The following is a 22,054-nucleotide window of genomic DNA, read 5'->3' on the forward strand; positions in this document are numbered from 1 at the left end:
AGACAGCGAAAATACTGAAACTTCACTGATAACGATCGCTCCAAAGATTGCGAACAGAACAAAGAACATTTTAAAGTGAATGAATCATGTTAAGAGTTCAGCTATAGTTTATAAATAAGAAATCATTAATAAATATTTAATTTTAAAACCGGAATTTCAACGGTGGCTTTTTGGTGACGGGTCACACTACCCGGCTTACTTCTGCAAAAACTGGTTTGGTGAGCGCTCTCCCCCTCTCACCGGTTGGTATATTAATAGTAGACAATGCTCGGTCACACTACGCGCTCTCCGCAAACCGCCCCCACACCACCGTTATTACCCTCGGCGCTCCGTATAGTTGTTCTTGTATCTGGAGAGTTTGAGAGAGCAGAGAGCGCCGGAGTATGACCTTCTTGTGCGCCGGCAAGAATACAGAACCGAACAAAAATGCACTAAAACACTGAAACAAACGTGAAAAAAAACGGCGAGTCGGCGAAAAAAATTTGAATCGACGGGTTGTGTAGCGGACGATTTTCACTTGGAGCGGAGCGCGGAGTCTCGCGTTTTTGTGTTTTAGCGGAAAATCGGATGAAAAACTCCAAATGTTTACCAAATGAGCGGCGACAGCTACGCGACCAATTGACGAGATCGTGTGTGTTTTATCCAATTAAACGGTGAGTGTGCGGTAGAGATGGAGTTGTAAAGTCAAATCAAAGTGCGGCAAAAAAGTCTTAAGGTGAAAAAGTCATTAATAAAAAAGCAAAATAGAATTGCTGTGTGGAGTACAAAAAAAATACGTACATATATATAAGGAGACGACGCGCAGCGAAAAAGGAATTTTTTGTGTACTACGGCGGCGCTTTGTTGTTGTTGCTGGCGTCGTGCAGTTGATTTTGTTTTGTGTGTTTGTATGTTGTTGCTGCTTTTGCTTTTGCGTTTTCCCCGTGTTTTTGTGATTGGAAAAGTAGGAAAAGAAAGCAGGAAAACTGAGGAGGGAAAATAAAAACGAAACAAAATAAGGAAAATTGCCCATTTTCCGATTTTTTCTGGCTGAGAAAAGTGAAAAGTTTAATTTACTAAACAAAGCGGCAAAACTGTGTGTGTCCGTGTGGGTGGCTGAGCCGCCGTGTGTATGTGCGTGTGTCTCTCTAGTTTTTGCAATTCCCACTGCACACGCTCTTTCGTGTTGGATTATTGGATTATACCGCCAATAACGGCACACGCACAGCGACAACAACAATAATAAAAACAACAAAAAGCTATAAAGGAGAGCAGACGACGCTGGGATTAATCATTAATGTCCTGAGAGATAAGGAACGGGAATCTAGAAGGACCAGCAGGCCAAAGTGCAGAAGAGGAAGCAGCAGACGAACAAGAAGAAGACGCAAAAGGTAAGTCAAAGTTTCAAAATTCCCCTTCCATTATTCACTATGGGTTTCTTATATTTATTTGGATTTCTTTTCGTTTTCAAAATTTACTAAAGTTGGTAAGAAAACAAAATACATCTTCAAATTCGATCTAAAAAGCCGACTTTAACAAAGCAATTTCGGTTGTTAAATTTGTCAGCTTATTTCTTTTCTATCGTTTTAAATGAAATAATATCCCTTCATTTAACTTTTACATCATTTCAACTTAAAACAAAATATTTTACAATTTAAATACAACCTGATTACCCGTAGAAAACTAGTTTTATGAACCCTACCTTACAAACAATGGTTAAACAACACTAAATAAGACAACTACATATAATAAAATTCATAAATCAAATATTCAAAACATGCATAATAAATGTGTACATAATTCTAAACTTCCAATTTCCTTGCGGAATTTCCCAATCCAAGAACTCATAATTATTGCAACTTGAATTGAACAGAGTTGTTTCTCATCAATTCGTTTGCTTCACTTGGTCGGGCGCTCATTTTCCAATGAAAATTTATTCTAATGACGCTTTTCGCGATCCTAATCTGCTGCACATAAATTTCTTTGGCAACTTTGGGTGATTTATTGCCTGTCGATTGTCGTCGTAGTCGCAGGCGCTGCTTTTTGGCCAGTCCCAGAGACTCGTAGCGATTCAATCCGATCCGTTCCGTTCCGTTCCGAAAAGCGGACCAGAGTATACAAGACCAGACTGGGCAGGACAGACTGGTGCCAGCTAATGTACGCGTCTCCCAGATGCCGCGGATTAGATAAAAATTCTCAATTTATGCGTTGCGCCAGTTGCCAATTGCAGTCCACCTCCCAAAGCCTCCCCCTCCTCCGTCACCACTCCTCCTCCTTCGAGAAATATAAAAAAAACTTGTCGCGCCTACTAAAATCTTCGCCCCAGGCCCTGAGATGCCTTCATTCCAGTCTTCTCCGCAGTCTATCATTTGAAATCATGTCGCGGCGATAAGAAATTATAGTGGCCCGGTCATAATTTACGTGATTTGCCTGCCTAATGTCCTTCCGCATGACACAAGGACAAAGCGGGAGCCATAAAAATATAGAGGAAGAATTCACATTTGGAGGCTGTTCTAAATGAGAAAGAATTAGGCCAGGAAGTTGGGGGCAAAAAAGATTATTAGTACCAGCAAAATGGATTACAGATGTTTAACTTTGAGAAAGAAATAAGAAAGGAATTTATATGGATTTGAAGACAGATAAAATAATAATCCACAGAAATGACAACTATAAATATATATTATTTTTATTTTTATTAAACTAAACACAAAGAAAATCTTTAGGGGGTTGCCAAACAACAAACTAGGTTCGGTATATTTTTAAATATTTATGCACTCTGGTTTGTATGTCCTAGCCCATAGACAACACAGTGTAGATTATTTTCCAACCCCATAACCTATAGTAGACCCATTATTTTCCCGTAGCCCCTGGCCAGTTTTCCCTGGGGAATGGCAGTCTAGGTACACGCATACTGGAAAATCCGTTTCGTTTTGACATTTATTGTTTTTAATAGTCTCGAGAGCTAGGAAATTTTATGACACATCCTCGAGCGATAAAAATCTTTACTGCCCCGGGGTACATGCATGGTTTATTCGTTCCTCTGTTCAATAAGAACGAAAGGTAAATAAAGTAGGGGATAAAAAGAAAGAGAACTTTGGAATTAGCCGAGGCCACCTCATAAAGTGAAAAGTGTCATAAAAATTAGTCAAGAAATCACGCTGCCCACTCCCCAATTTGTATTTCTTTCGGACGGTTCTTTTCCTTTGGTCTCTTAACATTTCAGTTCCTTACGGTTATTTGGTTGTTTGTTCTGACACATTTGTATGCTAATGAGAGAGCGGGATATGGAGTTTTTGTATGGTTTGGGTTAGGTGCTTCCGGCGGGAGTCTCTTGGTCTTTTTCTTCTGACTGGAATCTATCAGGTTTTTGACGAGGGTTTCGGCCGGGGAATCGCTTTCGGAGGATAATGCATGCAGCTCAGGTCTTGCATATCGAAGTGGCCGCTGATAAAGGATTTGGGAAGTAGTTTAAGCCACTCGGACGGGGTCATAAATTGAATTATAATTCAGGCATACGAAATTCTTTCTGTCTCCCTGAGAGCTTATGTCTAATGTTCCTCGGATTAGGGTCTTAGGGTTGAGTTGTTCTTGTGCCCCCAGAGTGTCTTTTTTGGGGCTTTAAGTACTGAATTTTTGTCGGGTGAATTAACTTGAGTTGAAATCGATAAAACGGAGAAATAAAAAATATGAATGATGAAGTCTTTTTCCAGGAATGGATTTAATATTAATACTCCGACGTGCTGGGTTAAATATTGGGAATGGAGCAGTATATTTAGGGTCCATGTCTAAAACAATAATATTTCGTATCTACTTAAGTGCCGCAAAAACTACAATAAAATGGAATACTTTTTCCAACCACTTGAACAACCCTTTGATTGCCTCTCCTCAAAGGCTTTCTATTTCCGATTACCTATCCCAGATTTCCCATTTGGCTGCGTATTTTCCCTTGAATCGCTTTGGTTATCTATAAATAACATTTTGCTTGCCTTTCTTATCAACTTCCGCTACTTAATGTCTCCCCAACCAAATTGCAGCTAAACTCTTAGTTTTTCCCTCTCCCTCTTTCTTTTCTCGCCCGCCGCCCATCTCTTTCACTCTAGCTTGTCTCTTTCTAGCAAATTGCCTTCTTTAGCTGTCTTATCCCAAAATGTGTGTGTGAGTTTGGGTGTGTAACAAAGATATCAATGGCAAAGAAAAAAAAGAAATTAGGGAGTGGGAGGACAACCTTGAACCTTGAACCAAGGAAAAAAATCAGGCAGGGCTCATTTCCGTTGCGGGTCAAACAAAGACAAATAGACGCGGCTAGAAGGAGATAGCTAGAGATAATACCACAAATCTAAAATCCACAAATGCCACAAAAAGTCAATAAATGTGCGCCTTTGCTAAAAATTATCAACAGCTCGTTAGCAGCCACAAAAGAAATGAAAAGAGATGGGTATAGAAAAAATATATCTAAAAAGCTATAGGAAAAGACAAAGACTGTAGCCAGGAAAGACAATCAAACGAGAGGAAAAACTAAAGCAAACAAAAGACGCACGAAAATGAAAGAGAATTAAGTGAGGCCTGGCAAAAAATAAACGAGGAAAAAAGAAAGTTCCGCAATTCTTCTTGTTCTTGGGCACTTTTTTTGTTCCCAGCAATTATCCGGTGGTCAAACAAAAGTCATTAAATTGCGGAAATCGGGTCACCAAACCGACAACAAACCCAACTAAAAGAGGGGCAAAAAAAAGAAAAACAGACAAGCGGCGGCAAAAAGCCCCGAAAAACCGTCGAAAAAGAACATACGACTAAATTGTGAATTTATTTACATTTAACTGCATCTAAATTACAAAACACAAGCGGTTGGCAGCATTGTTTCAGAAATTATATTTTAATGTGTGTCCTCCGCTTTCATTGCGATGATGTCCCTCTATATCCCTCTCTCCCTCCTCTTCTTCCACCTTTCTTATTTGCCTCAGTGTCGAGATAATGATGATGATATGACTCATTAACCTCGACGCATGACCCAAGCAAATTAGAACTACAAGAAAACTCATTCCAGCCACAAAGACACCATTTCTTTACACTTCCCAGCAAGAGAAAAGACATTTTAAATTAGGCATTTTAATAATAGGTTTTGATTAACTTGGGAAAACTTTGGAGCTACCTTTTAAATGATGTTGATGTATGATTGTGTGCATAGTTATTTTTTGGGGGTTTTTAAAATGGTCATTAATATTTTAGACACAATATTATAAATAATAAAAATTAATCTGCTGCGCTGGCTTTAAAAAAGTTTCATATGCAATGTCCCTAACAATATTTCGCATTAAATTAAGCTTTGACATATTATACTTTTGCAATAATCCGCTTTTGCTTAAAAATATTTACCCTGCAGCTCAGTGTAATCTTTTTGAAGCGCATATGAGCGATATAGATACATATTTCAGCTGTCTGAGGCAAACCCGGTCTGTTTGAGCTGTAAGTGTCTTTTGAGGCCGTGTTTTATTGCTGCTAAGTTCGCTTGTTGACTTTGGCTGAGTCATCATCTCGCGGTTCGTCGGCTCGATGTTAGAAGTTCCCCATTCTGGCTTCCCCCGAATACCCCTGCCCTTTTGTAGAAAAGCAGCACTTAGCTGACATATTTTCCTTTGTAAAACTTAATGGTCTAGATAAAGTTCGGTCGGCTGACTGCGGTTTTGTAGCTTAAAGTTTTCCAAACCGAGCATCGCATGCTTAGCATTTAAATGAGCTGAAAAACGAAGTTTTGCATTGAAGACCTGGCGATGATTCAATTGGCCGTGCATTCGCTTGGCTTTTGCAATCTTTCGGATTGCAATTTGAACTTCGGAGACCACACCTTGGAACCGTTTCAATTTTCCATTTCCATTGGCTCTTCGCTTGGGGTTCAGATTCTCGGGTTCGGTTCGTCATGATTGCAATATCATCTGCAATCCGAGGCGTCTCCATTTCCCACGTTTTTTATTCCTCAGAGTGCCCTGCTTGTGCAATTAGTTTGGAATTTCGAGTCATGCCTAATGAGGCGAGTGGGGTCAAGGGATTTAATTGCATCTTAAACGGTTCTCTCGACTTCAATTTTAATTCTGCCGCAGCGGCAAAGGCGAATGCAAATGCAAATGCACTCGTCGAGTTCTCCTAACCACATCCCGTCCGCCTCGTCTTTCTATTTGTGTTTTCCCTCGGAAAATGTGTGTACGTGTGTGCTTTGTTTATTGTTCATTTGTTTATTTGTTTACATGGCAAACATAAACCAAACAAGCGCCGACGCCACTGCTGGTGGCAAAAAACTTTTAAGCCTGAATATGTTTACAAATGGCCAAAGAAGTTGAGCCCTGCTGCGGAAAGTGTTGGGTTAATTTTAATAAATGATGTGAAGGAGCTGTCGAGCTCTTTAATTGCTCAAAGAAAATATTAATAATGGTTGGGGTCTCTTCAAAATATTAGTATAAAATAATTTGCTTTGTTGAATTGGCTAGAGAAAATTCATTCAATTTGAACAATTTAATCCCAGTCTAAAATATATTAAAATACTTATATACAGTTGCGAAAAAAATAATAGCACCACTTCGTCACAGGTTCTTAATATTAAAGAAATATGTGGAAAACGGGGATTTTTATATAAGAAGTGTTTTTTATTATCTTGATTAGTATTCCACCTATTTGAAAAAATTGATATGGATATCAAAAATATTGTCTACATATAATTTTTTCAGATTTTAAGAAAAAAAGTCAAAAAAACGCCGAAAAAAATAATAGCACCACTTCCGTTTTCTTTAAATAAAACGTTACGATGCGCTAATATTCTTGTGTATAAAGGATATATTTTATGAGATTTGACTAAAACTAACTTCTCCTGATATCCAGACATCAAATTGATTACCATTTGGCAATACAAGGACATGTGGAAAATTTTCCAAGTCGGAAAAGAAAAATATTCAAAAAAGAAACATATTGGATGGAAAACGGTCATGAAAACCAGTTGGATTGGTTAGGTTTTGGATCATATTCATTAAGAATGGCATAAACTTTGAAGGACAACACAGAAAAACTAAGTCCTGGCCCAGTTTTCCTTCAAAAATGTTATATCACAAAGCACAAAGAATCTTATCAGGGCCAAAACTAAACTAAAACAAGTGCTTAAAATAATAGAGAATATTTTAATAGTTGGATAATGTTTCAATATACAAATTTATAAAACATGCACTTAAAAAAAAAATCCTATCCGAAATGCGAAACACATTTACAAGGGCATAGGGCTCGTCAAAAAAACTTACAAATGAATGCCCGCAAACTTATGAGAATGTGTGAAGGCAAAGTTAAATTGGGTAAGAAGAAATCCTTTTTATAAGTCATGTGTCTTCTAAACACCTAAATTGACCAAAAACATGGTACCAAAACATCCATTTATTGAGCATGGACCTAGTATTAACATAGGCTTGTTTTTCCTTCTTGAAGTAAGATCAATACGGATGAATACATCGTTCATGAATCATCCTATGATGTAAATAGTAATACGGTAGTAATTCGTAGCTTAAACTGAATACAATATACTTCTTAAATGAATCTTTGACCAATAAAATCCGGCCAGGATCACGGTCAGGATAGCAAAGAAAGAGTTCGAAAGTACTCAGTAAGCAATATACATTGACTTGTGTACTCGCTTGACCATAACACAACCAAAAATCTTCGAGTTTTTTTTTTAAAGACAGTTTAAACAGTTAATCTAAAACGTTTTAAATCATTTCCGAATAAATTTAAAAATATATCATGACTTTTGGGCCCCAATTCCTTTATAGGTAGGGTCCTGACTTGTTTAATCGATAGTAAGTCATTATATCCAAAAATCGCAAATGATATTTACACTTTAAACTTAGATTTACTTGTTAGCTACCGCCAACTAAAGATTAAGTTACCCATTTGTCATTTTTCTACCTTTTATTCTATTTTTAGAGAAGTGGTGCTATTATTTTTTTCGTACGTTTTTCCAGTTTTGCATAGATTTTCTTAAATAAGTCCAGAAACCTTTCATAAAGCTAACATTTTTTTTCATATTCAAATTATGTTTAGTCTTACTATTTCAAACCCGTTTTGAAAAGTTAAAAAAGTTAAAAAATGTGAGTAAGGTGACTAGTTAAAGTTTTTTTGGGTTAGTGGTGCTATTATTTTTTTCACAGCTGTACAATTCAATACTACTGCTGTTTATTGTCTGACTAATACTAATTGTTTTCTTTGCTTTTCTCCTAAAATGAAGAATTTTGCTTGTTTAAAATACTTAAAATCATAGTACATTTAAAATAATTCTTTCCCCATCGATTCTAGCAAAGTTTTAGAAAAGCATTCACTGGCTTACAACTGCTTTTCACTGTGATAAACTATTTGCTCGCCTATTTAGCCTCCTACAAAGACACATTCCCAATTGTTTTCGATTCCACAAATTTGTTTACTCTTGAATGCAATTGAAACCTTTGTGGAGGTTAATTTTCTTGGAGTTTCGTAGAAAAACAACTTCATTGTTTACTCGTATTTCTCTCAGCTGGCCTTAGCCTGGATTTATTTGTGTTTACGTGCCACATTCGGTGCCTTTGTTTACCCGAACTTCAGCACCAGAATTCTCCAAAGAGTTCAAAACAATTCCAACTTCTTTGGCGCTTTCTTTAGGGTCTGAAACATTAATTTTCGGGTTGCAAGCCTGTGCTTTACCAAATTATAATCCGCATTTATCGCTGCTGTTAGTGTTAATGCAGCTGCAGTAATTTTCTGCATTTCTCTCGCTCATTTTTTTCCTTGGGCAGTATGTATAATGTGTTTTAATTACTGCGGGAAAAAAGGTTTCCATTCGTCAGGATGCAAAATTTTCCGTCCCTGCTGAATTTATGGGCATTAACTGGAAATGTGCAAAGTAAATCGTGTTAAAAAGAACTTATCATTTGCATTACGGCTTTCTTCTTCCCCATTCGGTTATTATTATTTAATTGCTGGCACTTTAATTATTGACCAGACACGAAGAGAAGTGCAATTTAACATTTCATTCGATAAAAAAAATCAAAATGACAACCGCTGGCAAGAAAAGCAATTTCCGAATGAACCCATGGCAAATTACATGCCAAAAACACAAGACAAACGCTTCAACCGACTAAAACTAAAAGTTGCAGCAGAAAAAAGTCGAAGGAAAACTAAATTAAGCGCCTTTGACATAGAAAATGCAATTTGCTGAAAAAAATTTATCTGCATGGCGAGAGGGCTCAAATAAAAGTGAAATGCATGTGGGAGAAAGGCCAAGGCAAAAAAAACAAGGGACAAACTATACCTAGAAGAATAAAAAATGGAATTACGAGCAGTTTTATTCTAGTTTATCACACGAATTGAGTTTGAAAATGCGTAGCCTGGCAAAGTGCCACAGGAAAAAGGCAAAAAACGAAAAGGAAGAAGAATAAGAAAAAGAAAAAGGAGCGGTGAAAATTGCAGGGGAGTGAAAAAGGGAAATGCCCTAAGATAGATGCATCAATTGGAAAGGCAGAAGAAATGGCACAGAAATCGACGACGTTGTCGAGGACGTTGACAAGCGTAAAAGACACCCAGGCATAGAGGACATGTGTGCGTGTGAAAATCCTTTAAAAAGGCAATTTTGGTAGCACTTAAATGCAGACTCGCAACGAAAGAAAATCAGTGAAGGGAAGCAGAGTGAAGCCAGGACACGCGACTTCTTCTCCGGTTCTTTCTTCGGGTTTTGTACCCATCATTCGTAGGGTAAATGGTAGTATTCCTCAGCTGAGTAAAATAAATATCTCTAGGCACTATTAGATGTTTTGAAATTGTACTCGGGGGATTGGGATACAGACAATGTGGTTTATTATTAAAATATATTAATTTAAAAATTGTAAGATCTTATTTATATATTATTATATTATATTATTTATTAGAATTAACCATATTTATTTACGTAACTGCAAATTTGATTTATTATATACATTTCATTTCGAATATAAAGCGGATCAGAATTTGTAATTCAGGAGATTGAAATTATAACTTAACACCTGATAAAGACTACTTACTTGTCTGCCAGGTATCTCAAAGTCGGGAAACCCTTTTCATAAGTTTCTTAGTGGTTTTCCTTGGCCTCCCAAGGAGGCTGATTGGTGGGTGGTGCACCTCCTGCCTCCTTTCTCCAATCTCCATTCGCCTGCCACGCCCACAGACACATCCGCCGCATAACTAGTTGCCGTCGAGAGTGGCAGAATGGAACGGAACGTGGCGCTACCGAGCAATGTGGCATGTGGTGGGGCGGTGTGTGTGGCATGTGCCATAACTCCACGAGCCACCCAACCACCCACTCTTACACAGAAACTCATATTTGTGTGGGCTTGTGCAATGATGACACAGGATGCTAGGTTCTACACTGCAAATGGCACAATCTTCAAACTAAATGGAATTTCTATTCTAATTTGGACGGTGTCTTCCAACCTTTGAATTGTTCTAAAACCCTTCTTTCTTGAAGGTTAATATCAAACCTTTCCATAAAAAGAAAAATACACTTAATACCAATTTAAATTTATTACACTTATAAGTGTAATTTATAGGTTTAAAGTAACTACAGTTAGATAGTATGTTTTCTATTGATCATTTATTTTTGAAAAGACTTAATCTTGACCGTAAGAAGATTTTCACCACAGTGTTGTTCCCTGCTGAGCCACATGTTGATGATGAAACGAGACCCTGAGCTGCCTGACCAGGGTATCGCTGGAATCGGGTAGCTGACGCCTTTAATTAGACACAGAACTGCTTTGGCAGCGAAGAAGTTTGTAACATTGCTTACAGGATATCGAATCAAAGATTTATGTAACGGGGACCCACTGTAGTTACACCGCCCACCCGCAAGAGCACACATCCTGTGTCGTCGGGCGCAGTGCATAAAATTGTGTCACAATAATTTTGCCACGCTTGGCGGGAGAAGAAGAAGGGGGCGGGGAAAGGGGAGTGGCAGCAGCAGCAGCAGATTTCTGCCATCAATGCAATTGCCAGGATGTGCCATTCGCAAGGATGTGCTGCTGGAGAATGGATCGGATGAGAGGGGAGAAACGGGGACAGAGGCAGTCATTGCATAATTGCAATTAACACAGTCCTCGGTTGAAACTAAAACAGTTACTTAGTGCAAAAGACAACTTCCTCTGTGGGCTGCCCGCTGCCCTCATCCTGCATCCGTGTGTGCGCGTGAGTATCTGTGTGTGGCGTGCGAAAAGGTTTCCCCATTGTGCACTCAAGTGTGCGCAACACTCAAACACAAAGGCCGCATACAAAATTTCACACGAATCCTCCTCCAGATATATATATATGTACGGATGGAGGATGTTCTCTACCTTTTCTGGCTGGGCATAATCGATGAGGGAAGAAAGAAAACGGAGCGCAAAAAAGAAGGCATGTTAAACAGAAACTGAGCAACGAAATCAACGCCATGTCCTGACAATACAAAGGACATTTTGCTGCAATGAAAATGAATATGGAAAAAATCCAAAAACTTCGCTCTTCAGGCAAAAGATTGCCGGAGTACAGTGGGGATTCGCATGAATGAAGTGAAGTGGCAACGAACAATAACATGTTGCCCACATGCAGGCCGAAGGGTATTAAAAACAGATCAATTGCCGGCAAAATTAGCCAGCGGGAAACCATAGTTTTCGGGGTGGAGATGAACAGGAGATGGGAAAAATATGATCCTTTTTGGATTACAAAAGAAAAACGTATGGAAAAAGGAGGATTAATCTAAAATTTTAAAAAGATGAAAGACATTAAACATTTTAAAAAGGGAATAAGTATTTTACGAAACGTATAATCAACATTATTTACAACTTTTCAGGGTACCTAGAAATGAGGAAAACTTCACAACTATTAAACTCAATTCATTTTATTAGCTCTTAGATTTCTTTATCACTGAACCCTTCAATCAAATCCGAAATCGAACCGCAATCATGAATTGTTCCCATTTTAGATTGACTTTTTCGATAGTTTGCAAGTTCCTTAACAATCAGTTTGAAGTTTTCCGCTCCATAAATCGATTGAATTTTAAATATGTTATGGACATGCTTGCTCCCACCCCATTTTTCCCATATATTTTTCCCTACTCATAGGAGTTTTCGTATTTCCCCCGTTTGATGGCGGTTGTCATCGCCGTTTTTCGCGAGCAACAACTGTCTGTGTTTGTGCAGTTATCGGCAAGGATTTTAAAGGAATTTCACCCTGTTATGTCGCTTATAGGACCCCCCTACTTTTCCAATTTTCATAGCCCCCTCAACTCGTTGCCAGCGAAATATTACTGTGGCTGGTTTTAACATTGTACAATTTGCCCAATAACATGACACAGGCATGAAAATCAGCCAAGCCAACTAGGGGTGCCATAACCCCCGACCCCTGCCAACCCTTCTCATCTGCTTTTTCTAGCCACCCCTGCGCGTGCGTGCTGCTGCTTCTTCTTCTTACTTTACTTACTTTACGCTGGTGGCAAAAAAAAAAAACAAAAAAATTACACCAAAGCGGCAAAAACTGGCGAAAGGTAGAAAAATACAATGTATACGACGTATATGTATAAGAAGAATATTATTTTTCGGTATAATGGCACATGAACACGAAATGAGCAGCGTACTGAGTCCAACCGAAAAATATAGGAACCGGGTACGGCGGTGTAACGGGCATTTGGGGAAGCGGTAACGGTAACGGTTACCGGCAGACGGGAATGGGAACGTCGTGTGATATATTTTATTTTTATTGATTATTCCTTGACTCCTGATTCGCCAGGAACACCGGCGCCCCCACATCTTATACACGTTCTAACGCCTCCAAAAGGTGCACAGAAAAAAAGGTATGTCCGTGAAGCACAAACAATTTTGAAAATACACGCATCTCTAAGAATAAAATTATTAAAAAACGGTTATTTTTTTTAATGGAAGTTTTTTCTGTTTGAATTTTTTTTTAAGCCTCAGAACCTAAAGTATTAACAAAATTGTGCCAGACATTATTATTATAAAAAATATACAATTTGCACAAGAAATTAAATTGAAATAGTTTTATTCTTGGATTGAATGATTGGGCTTTCAGTGCATCAATACAAATTGTTGTTTCACGTGGAAATTGTTTATAGTTGGCAACTTATTTTCCTCGTTTTTTAGCATTTTGGTATGGCTAACATGCCACGAACACTTTAATCAAGCACATATTTTATGCACATGAGGGCGGTCGTGGGTGTTTATTCCTTTTTGCCGTTGTCCTGCATTCGCTTTCATAATGACAGCGACAACAACAAAAATAATAACAACGAAAACAATACATTGTTGTCGTTGCTGCAATTTTCATAATAAAGGAAAAACAAGTCACAGCAACAATAAGAATAATAAAAACAAAAAACAAACACCTTGACCCAAATGCGCGTTACCAACGCAGAAAATAAATTCTCCTCCGTCCATAGAACCTTTACTCTTACTATTTTTAATTTGTCTAAACATTTTTTAGATTCAAAAAGCAAAGCGAAAAAATGAAATTTGAAAAGGAAAGGAAATCCAGCATATGGCCCAGACAAAAAGGCTTTGTTTGCGTTTTTCAGATCCTCACCGAGTTGCCTGCCTCTCTTTGCTTTAGCATAAACAAGCAGACAATCGCTTTCCATCCCCATAGAACCCAAAAAAGAACCCATCCACCCACATCATCCAAAAAAAATGCATACGCAAATTTATACACTAGATATAACTATGGGGTTGAGGGGGAGCGTTTGTTGGAATATACATGAAACATGTATGGAAATTTTCAGTAAAAAGCAAAAATATATTTTATGCACTGTCGTTTGTGGCTTCGAGTTCTCGTTCTCGTTCTGGTTTCTGGTTCTGCCTCTAGTTTAGTCCAAAGAAAAATAAATATACGAATAATAATAAAGTTTACTAGGGAAATGCATGCGGTGAAATTTTCTTTTTATTGTGATACCCTTTTTACCCATAGATATGATCAAAGTGTTGAGTGAGGCTTGGAGTTGTAGGGACCATTTGTATTTCACTTTGATTCATTTACAATGTTTAATAAATAACTTCGTTTAAATCACGAATAATTTTGAAAACAATTAAATAAATCTCTATCAAATTTCTTTAAATATTTTAAAACTTGTAGTAGATGCATTATTAGAATAGTAATTACAAGGCTTTCTCGACTGTTCTATACAGTTCTTGTCAGTATTTTTTCTTCTATATATTTTACCCGACTAGCAGAGTTTTTTCCATTTGCTGCTTGTGGGTTTAACTAGATTTGCTTTAGCTGCATTTTATGCGAATTTTTCAGTTTCTGCTCCTTTTTCTTCGTGGGGCATCTTCAGCTTCTGCTTGGCATATTTTATGGACAGTGTGTGTGTGTTGAAGGAGCTTTTTTGCAAGTTTTTAATTAAAGCGAAAGTGTCGACAGGCATGCTGGGAATATGGCCAAGTCCAGCAGCGATGTCCTGGGAGCCAACGAGCTGCCACTTTTGGCTTTTTGCAAATTGTTGCAGTTTATTTTATTTAGTTTGCCGAGCTGATCGATAAACTTGGCAATTTTTGGTTGGCCAACCGTTTGGTTCATCGCCTGCTAACTGGAAAACTTTTGTGGCAAAACAGCATAACCGGGTCCAAAAGGATGTAAAACAGTTTATCAAGAAAACAAGGACAGTTGGTATTAACCAAGTTATCTTTTTTCAAAACTGGTGAAGTAAAAGCTATATGATACATTCACGAGTTTTAAAGCTTTTATTTATTTGGTATTAATTAGTAAGAAATTAAGAAAACTATGGAAATTCAATGAATAGGAGTTTTTAGGTGTTTGGAAAACTGTTGTCTTAAAAATATATGCTACAGCTGACCCTTGTTCTTCCATCACATCATTTCAATTTGCTTACTTTAATCTTTCATAAATTTGCAATTTTAATACGGCCCTCGGCCCAAAATAAAACCCAGCAATTTGTCAAACAAGTCGCTGCCCACGCAAAAAAAGAAAGAATACGAACCAAAACAGCAGAAAGAAAAAATGAATTTGTAAATCTTCCAAATTAGAAACTTGTCATTCCGATTAGCTTCAGACACACAACAAAAATGTTTCAGTTTTTTTTTTGCCCAGCCGAAAAACTTAACTTAAGAACAGGTTTAATCTCGACCCAGAGATTGCCTTTAAGGGTTTAAATCGCACACAAAAGGACGGAAGAAGCGAAGAATAATAAAAGGGACACGGCGACATTGTGGCCAAAAGGATCTCAGAAAAAAGGGTCCAAATGAGAGAAAATGCGCGCACATAAAACAAGATGAAACAAAGGCCAAAACGGCATTAAATACAATAAAAACACAGCAAAAAAATAAATATTATTAAGAATGCGCAGAGAGAGAAAGAAAAAGCAATTAATAATAATTAATGTTTTTATCTTTTTGTTCAGCCTTCTCTCGTCGTTTTCTCTGAATAATATTTCTCTCGCAGAGATGCGAACAGGAAACCGAATCCCAGACTTCGGAGTCCAGAGTCCCAGAATCCCAGAATCCAGTTCCTACATACATCAGTCGTCTGGGTCTGTTTTTTATTACATACAGCTGCCTGGAGTTGACTTAATTGATAATTGGAATTTCTTTTTCCCCTGCAATGTATTTAAATTTTTCAACATCATTTCGATTCATTTGTTTCATTGCTCTGGCGACTTAAACCCAAAAAGGCCGCAAAACTGCGAGCCAAAATAATTGTTCAAAAGAATCTGCAAGCCGGACGAAAAAAAAGAAAAGAGATACAAACAAAACCAGCAATAATAAAACCAAAAAACCGCAGCAACTGCAAAAAGAGAGAAAAACATTTTTTTCGGCTTTTGAAATCGTTGCAAAAGTGTTGGGAAGAGGCGTTCTAGCGTTTAAAAAATGTTGTGGCCGTCGCCAATCGACAGCAGCCGAAATGTATCTTAAAGTTTGCCACTTGCTTCTCCGATGGTGTTGATGTTGATGGTTCTTCGGCTTGACTTTTTGGCTGCGGGCGGTTTTTGTTTTCTTTCCGTCGAACGCCGTCGCTGCTCTCTTCAGCCAAATGTATCTGTATCTGCAGCTGGGCTTGTGTATCTTTCGAGTATATGTAGCTTCAGGTTCAGTTTCAGCCTCAGCACTTTTTTTACAGAGGCCTCCGCAGCTTCATTTCGTTTGTTATTGCTTTTGTACAACATTTAAATGTTTAGCTGCCGTTTGAGCTTCGTTTTTGAGAGTGCTCTATAGAGGGTATGAGGGGTATAATGGGACTTGAGGATTTTTCAAAACTGAAATTAAATCAAAAAGAAAAAATCAAATGTGGTTATTACATTTTAAATCGATTGTACCTATTATTTTTTCTTAATTTTTAGGTAATTTGTTATTTTTAAAATTGTATATCTTTAAAAAGATTGCTCCATAACATAGATACCAGCATAATTATTAATTCAGTTGAAAACATGCATATCTTATCTGTTAAATCAGAAAATATCTGTAATTAATGCATCATTTATTAATGGGTATTTCCTAAACCATAAACCCCCAATTCAAAATCCCACTTCCACTCACGCTTTCTTGTTCGCTGAGGCCTCTTCCTTTGGCTTTTTTGTAGGCGTGAGTTTTATTTCAGCTCACTTAATGCGAATTAAGCTAATTTAAAAGCGATTCGAAATTAACTTTAATGTGTATGCAAAGCAACACGAAACGAGAGGAAAAATAACAGAGAAACCAAAGCAAAAAGCATTTCTAACACTTTTGCTCCCTTCATTATGGGCTGGGTTTTTGTATTTTTTGGGCTTGGGTTTCTTCGGTACTCGATGCGGATATGTGTGGTTTTTGGGATTCGATGTGTGGGCGTCTTGAAGTGGCTTCTGTTGCGCCCGCTTTCCCAGTGGATCGAGCCCCCATGTTCGTTCTATATATCTATTGAAATTGCTGTGGTTGTTGTTGCCCAGATTGTTGTTGTTGCTGTTGCCGCTCTGACCCAATTGACGTAGTCAACGTCGTCGTCATCGCTTCGCTTGTTAGAGGAGCTCTTAAAATAAAATTGAAAAAAGAAAAAATCCAAAAAAAGGAGGTAAAAATAAGGAAAACCAAAGTAGAAGAACTGCAGGTCGCTGGTAAAATGCACATTGAATGAAGATGGTAGGTTCCACCACATGTCTATAGATATACGCTCACACACTCTCAGCCATGCATATATGCATATCTGTGTGTGTGTGCCTAAATTGTAGGTAGCAAGCATGTATCTTAATGAAGGCAATTTGCTTGTCGAGTTTAGGCAAGTTAGTTTACCGAAAATTGGCATATGGCCAGTAGCAACAAAAGCCCCGAACAGGGCACTGCATTTGAACCCCCCTAAAAACCACCCTCTTACCTCCCCCTCACACCTTCCCGGTTGCCTTATATAGCGCTTACAGATTTAGTTGCCTACAACGAACCATTAACCGGAGACTAACTATATGGGTTTTTAGGATTTCACAATATTATGTATTATGGTATCTATGACAATATATTTTAAGTTTTTATTACATTTTAGAGATACTAAGATTAAATTTGTATTAAGCTAAGTTTACATACCAAGAATGTAAAATAATAATAACTTTTTATTTATTACTTACAGTTTTTGCCTGGAAAACTAAATCGCAAAAGGACCTAAAATTACAAGTGAGTTTAATCCAAAAAGAAAAACTTAAACATATTATTGAAAAATACAATTTAGTATTTTTTTGACACACCTTACACATTGAAGAATTTTATAGTCTTCCCAGTTCGCATTTTAACGCCAATTCGCCAAAAATTTTCTTCAAGTTGCGGAATATTAAATTTAGACTTGAGGAACTTCCTCTTTAGGAATTTCGACCGTATCCCCCCTTAGTCATTCACCAGTGCGCACATGTCGATAAACCAACTTACACACATCGATGGCGATAGGGAACACTATGATGAAGGAAGGAGGGCGGAGGGATAAGGGGGTTTCGAGGAGCAGGGGCTGAGAACGAGAATGAGGATGAGGACATGCCTGGAATGCACTCTGGGGGGTAATGCGAATTTGGCTGTTAGGCCCCACTCACCGCTCCCCAGCCCCCCGAGCCACACTTCCTGCTGACCCTTTCCTACACGTAGCGAAAGAAGAGTTATGCAAGCTGCAGATACATTTTGGCCCACATGTGCCAGTGTGCGTGTGAATCTGTGTGTGGTATGCAGATACAGGGCTCGAAAGGATGGAAGTTTGGGCCCAAACAATGCCGAGAAGCGATGGATTAGAAATGATTTACTGGCCAGTTGGATAAATGTTCAACGATTTCTTCTCGCCTTTCATTCAGTTGCGAAAATTTAAAATACTTTACAAGTTTTAAAGTTTAAATAGTACCAAATTCTATGACTAAAGCTTATAAACAACCACTCAATGGTTTCAAGGCCCCCTTGTTCTAACAAGAAATCATTTGCCTAAATAATTAAAAATTAAATATATTTCCCTTAGGTTACATTTTTTGCCACTTTCTTCATGCTTTCTCTTAAATTCAATGAACTTCTGAGCCCCAAAAAACTTGTGCACATTTATCATTCTGAAATTTTTTAACAGACCATTAATCAAAAGGCAAAAAGTATTTTTCGCTGTGTACATTTCGGAGCCCCGAAAATGCCAAAACGAATTTTGCTTAAATTGCGAAAATTTAATAATCTAATAAGGCAAATTTTAACAAACTATTTAATGGCTAAAACTGAATGCAGACTCGGGTCAAATTCATGGAAGGCAAAGAGGCAGGGAGCGTAGAGTCTGGAATTGGCCTAAGGCGGAGCGTTTAGCTTAAGTTAAGCGGAGACAGCAGCAGTCGCGTTTAATGTCTGTGAAATTGAAAAATTTACTCTTTAATATGCGAACGGGTTGGTCGGTTGGTCGGTTAGTCGCTTGGCTTCTGAGCCCGAGAACCTGCCGGAAAGAGTCAGATACGGATGCTGGATGCTGGATACTGGATACTCGATGCTGCTGGTCAGGCCAAATGGTGTGGAAGCCGCTTTTGCTGCTTGAAGTGCAGTTAGAGCAATTTCACAACTCACTAACAATCATTAATGCGTCGCCGACATTTTGCCGCCCGCCCATCCCCATCCCCATCCCATCCCCTGGTTTATTTTTCTTTTTTTCCTAGAGAAGGAAGTCGGCCTCTAATAAGCAGCCTCTCTCGGCGAACTTAAATCATAAACAGGCCGAGCTGGCTGCTTTATGAAATGGAAAATGTGCAGCAGCAAATGAAAGAAAACACAGGCCAGGCGGCGGCGGCAGGCGAACAAAATAAAATTATTCCGAGTCGAAGGAAAAGCTTTGGCGTTGTTGCGATGGATGGTTGGATGTTTGGATGCCTGGATGGTTGGGTTGCCTCGTTTGCCTTGTGTTTGGATGTGATTGAGGCCTGCGGCTCATTTTGAAGTTCATGTCGTATAGCGCTTGCTAAATCGACACGCAGATAGATATGTATGGGGAAAACCGTAAAATGGGAGTGGGTTCGTTCGGCTGCTGCGGAGGATTTGGCGGAGAGAGAGTCTAATGACAGCTGCGAGTACTCAGCGAAGCATGCGAGGTTGGTTTGAGATGTAGCTATTACTAATGGGGATTTTATAGGAAATTAATTTAGCTCAATTCTGCTGGGTAGGGTAAAAGTATCAGATCATTTTTGAGTTTTGGTTGTGTGAGGGATTTGCACAGCTATTTTATACGGAAACTGTCGGCAGAGTTCATTTTTTTTAACGCGCTATTTCTGTTGGCAATAGATGAATAACTCTTAAATTAAAATTCTTTCATCTCAACATTTTTGAATTTCTTTTAAAAATTTTTAATTTTTGTTCTTTTATTGATTAAAGACTTCAGAATTAAACTTAAACACTTTAATCGAACAAATTACTTTTACAATTTTGTAATTCAAAATTGTAGTAGTGGTTCTTTTATTAATTTTAAATTTTAAAATTATATTTTTTTGGAAGAAAAGTTGTTCTTTTTTTTTTAGGTCCCATAAATGTCTGTATAATGATTTTTTGTTTTATATGCCATGTACCTTCCCGTCTTTGTTACCCTACTTTGTTGACAACCCACGTTCGCGTCGTTTATGTTATATCATGCATCAGCAGCGACTTTGATGACGGCCTGTTGCTGTGGCCCCGGGAGCTTGGTCTTTCCCCACTCCTTTTCCTCTTTTCTCTATGGCCGAAAAGATCGTAAATGTGTGCCAAATTATAAGTCATATGAAACAATGACTGCTACTTAGTTATGACCATAAAAACGAGGCCAAACGGGGGGATGGTCGCGACTGCTGTCAAAGTCATTTTGGCGCATAATTTTTACAACCAGTCCCTCGCAGTTTTCCCCTCTTTTGCTTTTGCTGTTAACTCGAAACTCGTCGCGTTCTTCATATAACTTTTATAGTCTCCCCTGGTCGTTGCTAAAATATTCTAATTGTTTTCAACAATTTTTGAATGCGCCGTGTACGCGCGGCAGTGTCATAAATCTCTTTTAGCCATACTGCAGCGGGATAAGGCAGCAAACTGAAATGGCCAAGACAAATTTGCTTTAAAGCTCGCCAATAAAAGTTAACAGCGTCGTCCATGCGTTGCTATCCTCTCCAGCTTTATACTACCTATGAGTGTGTGCTTTTTGTATCTTTTGCATAATCTAGCCAAAAAGAACGCATTTGAGACTGGTTTTTATGGTTTGCCGTTGTTAAGGGAGGCGGGAAACGGGAGGAGAAGGGTGTGGGCCATGATTGAGTGGAATGCACGGAAATCGTAATTAAAATTTGTTGCTTCACAAGAAGCTCTATCTGGATGGCTGAGCATGTTTTTATTTTTATGATATTTATATCTATTTAGATAGTTGGTACTTTATAGCTCCACCTGTATACATCCACACTTTAGAGTCTTTTCTGCAGTCATTTGGGTGGGTATTTTATGGCTAAAGGATTTTTTCAGATATCGTAAATTTTATGTCTAATGTGCGGGTAATTTAGGATGGAATTCCAGCTTACGGTGCTTTGAATATATTTGGTGTACTTAATATTCTGCTTTTATATGGGTGTCAGTTTTGAGGAATTATAACATTACAAATAAAATAACATACCAAAAAATAATGTTGTGAACAAATTCAACTTTTTGTAAACAAATTACACCTTTAAAATACAGTGGACTTTATCTATTAAAAGTATATAGAGCGTTCATCTTACAATAACACTGTTTCCTAATCTAATTTAATCACTCACTTATTTCAACACTTATCGTGGTTAATAAATTAGGTAAAGAATCAACATAAATTTCACTAAAGCACTTCAGTATTTCATAACTTTCTCACGCAGCCTCAGATATTTCCCACAGCAGTTAATACAAACTCAAAGATACACAGCGAAGATTACGTAAATATTTCCTCATACATTTCTCGCTCTCATCCGCAGATACATTTTCACATGCTTAGCCAAGTTAAGCGGCGCATCCGTTAGATACACCCGAAAATAGATACTTTCGCCCATAACTTAGGGCCATTGCACGGCAGCCACTTGGCCCGAGTTCATTGCCGATTCGCATGCAACTTGCAGATACTTCGCACTCATGTCTCAGCTACTTTATATCATTTTAATAATGTATCTGCAAGGTAACTCGCAACCAAGAGCTCCGGCAAGAGTTCAAAGTAGTTTGCACTCAATTTCAATATTTTACAGACCTGCAAACAAAACAAAAAAGAAGAAAACAAGGCAAGGAAGCAGTCTTGCAGCTGGCAAGACAGCGAACACAATATATCCCATAGATACATATGTTCCACACATATATTGCTTATTATATATTAGCGTGTGTCTGTTGTTCGGGGCCCCTCAGGAGCCAAAGTAACTAATATGAATAGCTAATAAATCACATTTGGACGGTGATTTATGTGACAGGTGCGTATTGCGATTTGAAATTGGCAACAGTTTCCATTTCGTATCCGCAAATTGGCCAAAAGCAAAGCAGCATGTGTTACCTTTTTTTTTGTTTTGCTCCATTTTGTCATGTAAAATATCGAATAACCGAACACAACCCAATCCAAATGTGAGCGTTAATTTCGCCCTAAA

The 22,054-nt window shown here is 38.1% G+C and overlaps 1 protein-coding gene across 2 annotated transcripts in view; it reads left to right on the plus strand.

The window, feature by feature from the left end:
- Positions 1-278: 278 nt before the first annotated feature.
- The window catches only part of LOC108064141 (uncharacterized), a 76,807-nt gene continuing 55,031 nt past the window's right edge, over positions 279-22,054 (plus strand). For both annotated transcript variants that reach the window (XR_011418967.1, XM_017151524.3), the window contains exon 1: positions 279-653. Coding sequence is in view for 1 of the 2 variants with exons in the window: in XM_017151524.3 (XP_017007013.2) it covers positions 568-653 (86 nt within the window). In the remaining variant the exon portion in view is untranslated. The remainder of the gene's footprint in view (positions 654-22,054) is intronic.

This window comes from Drosophila takahashii, chromosome 2L, assembly GCF_030179915.1.
Source record: "Drosophila takahashii strain IR98-3 E-12201 chromosome 2L, DtakHiC1v2, whole genome shotgun sequence".
In the NCBI taxonomy this organism is placed as follows: domain Eukaryota; kingdom Metazoa; phylum Arthropoda; class Insecta; order Diptera; family Drosophilidae; genus Drosophila; species Drosophila takahashii.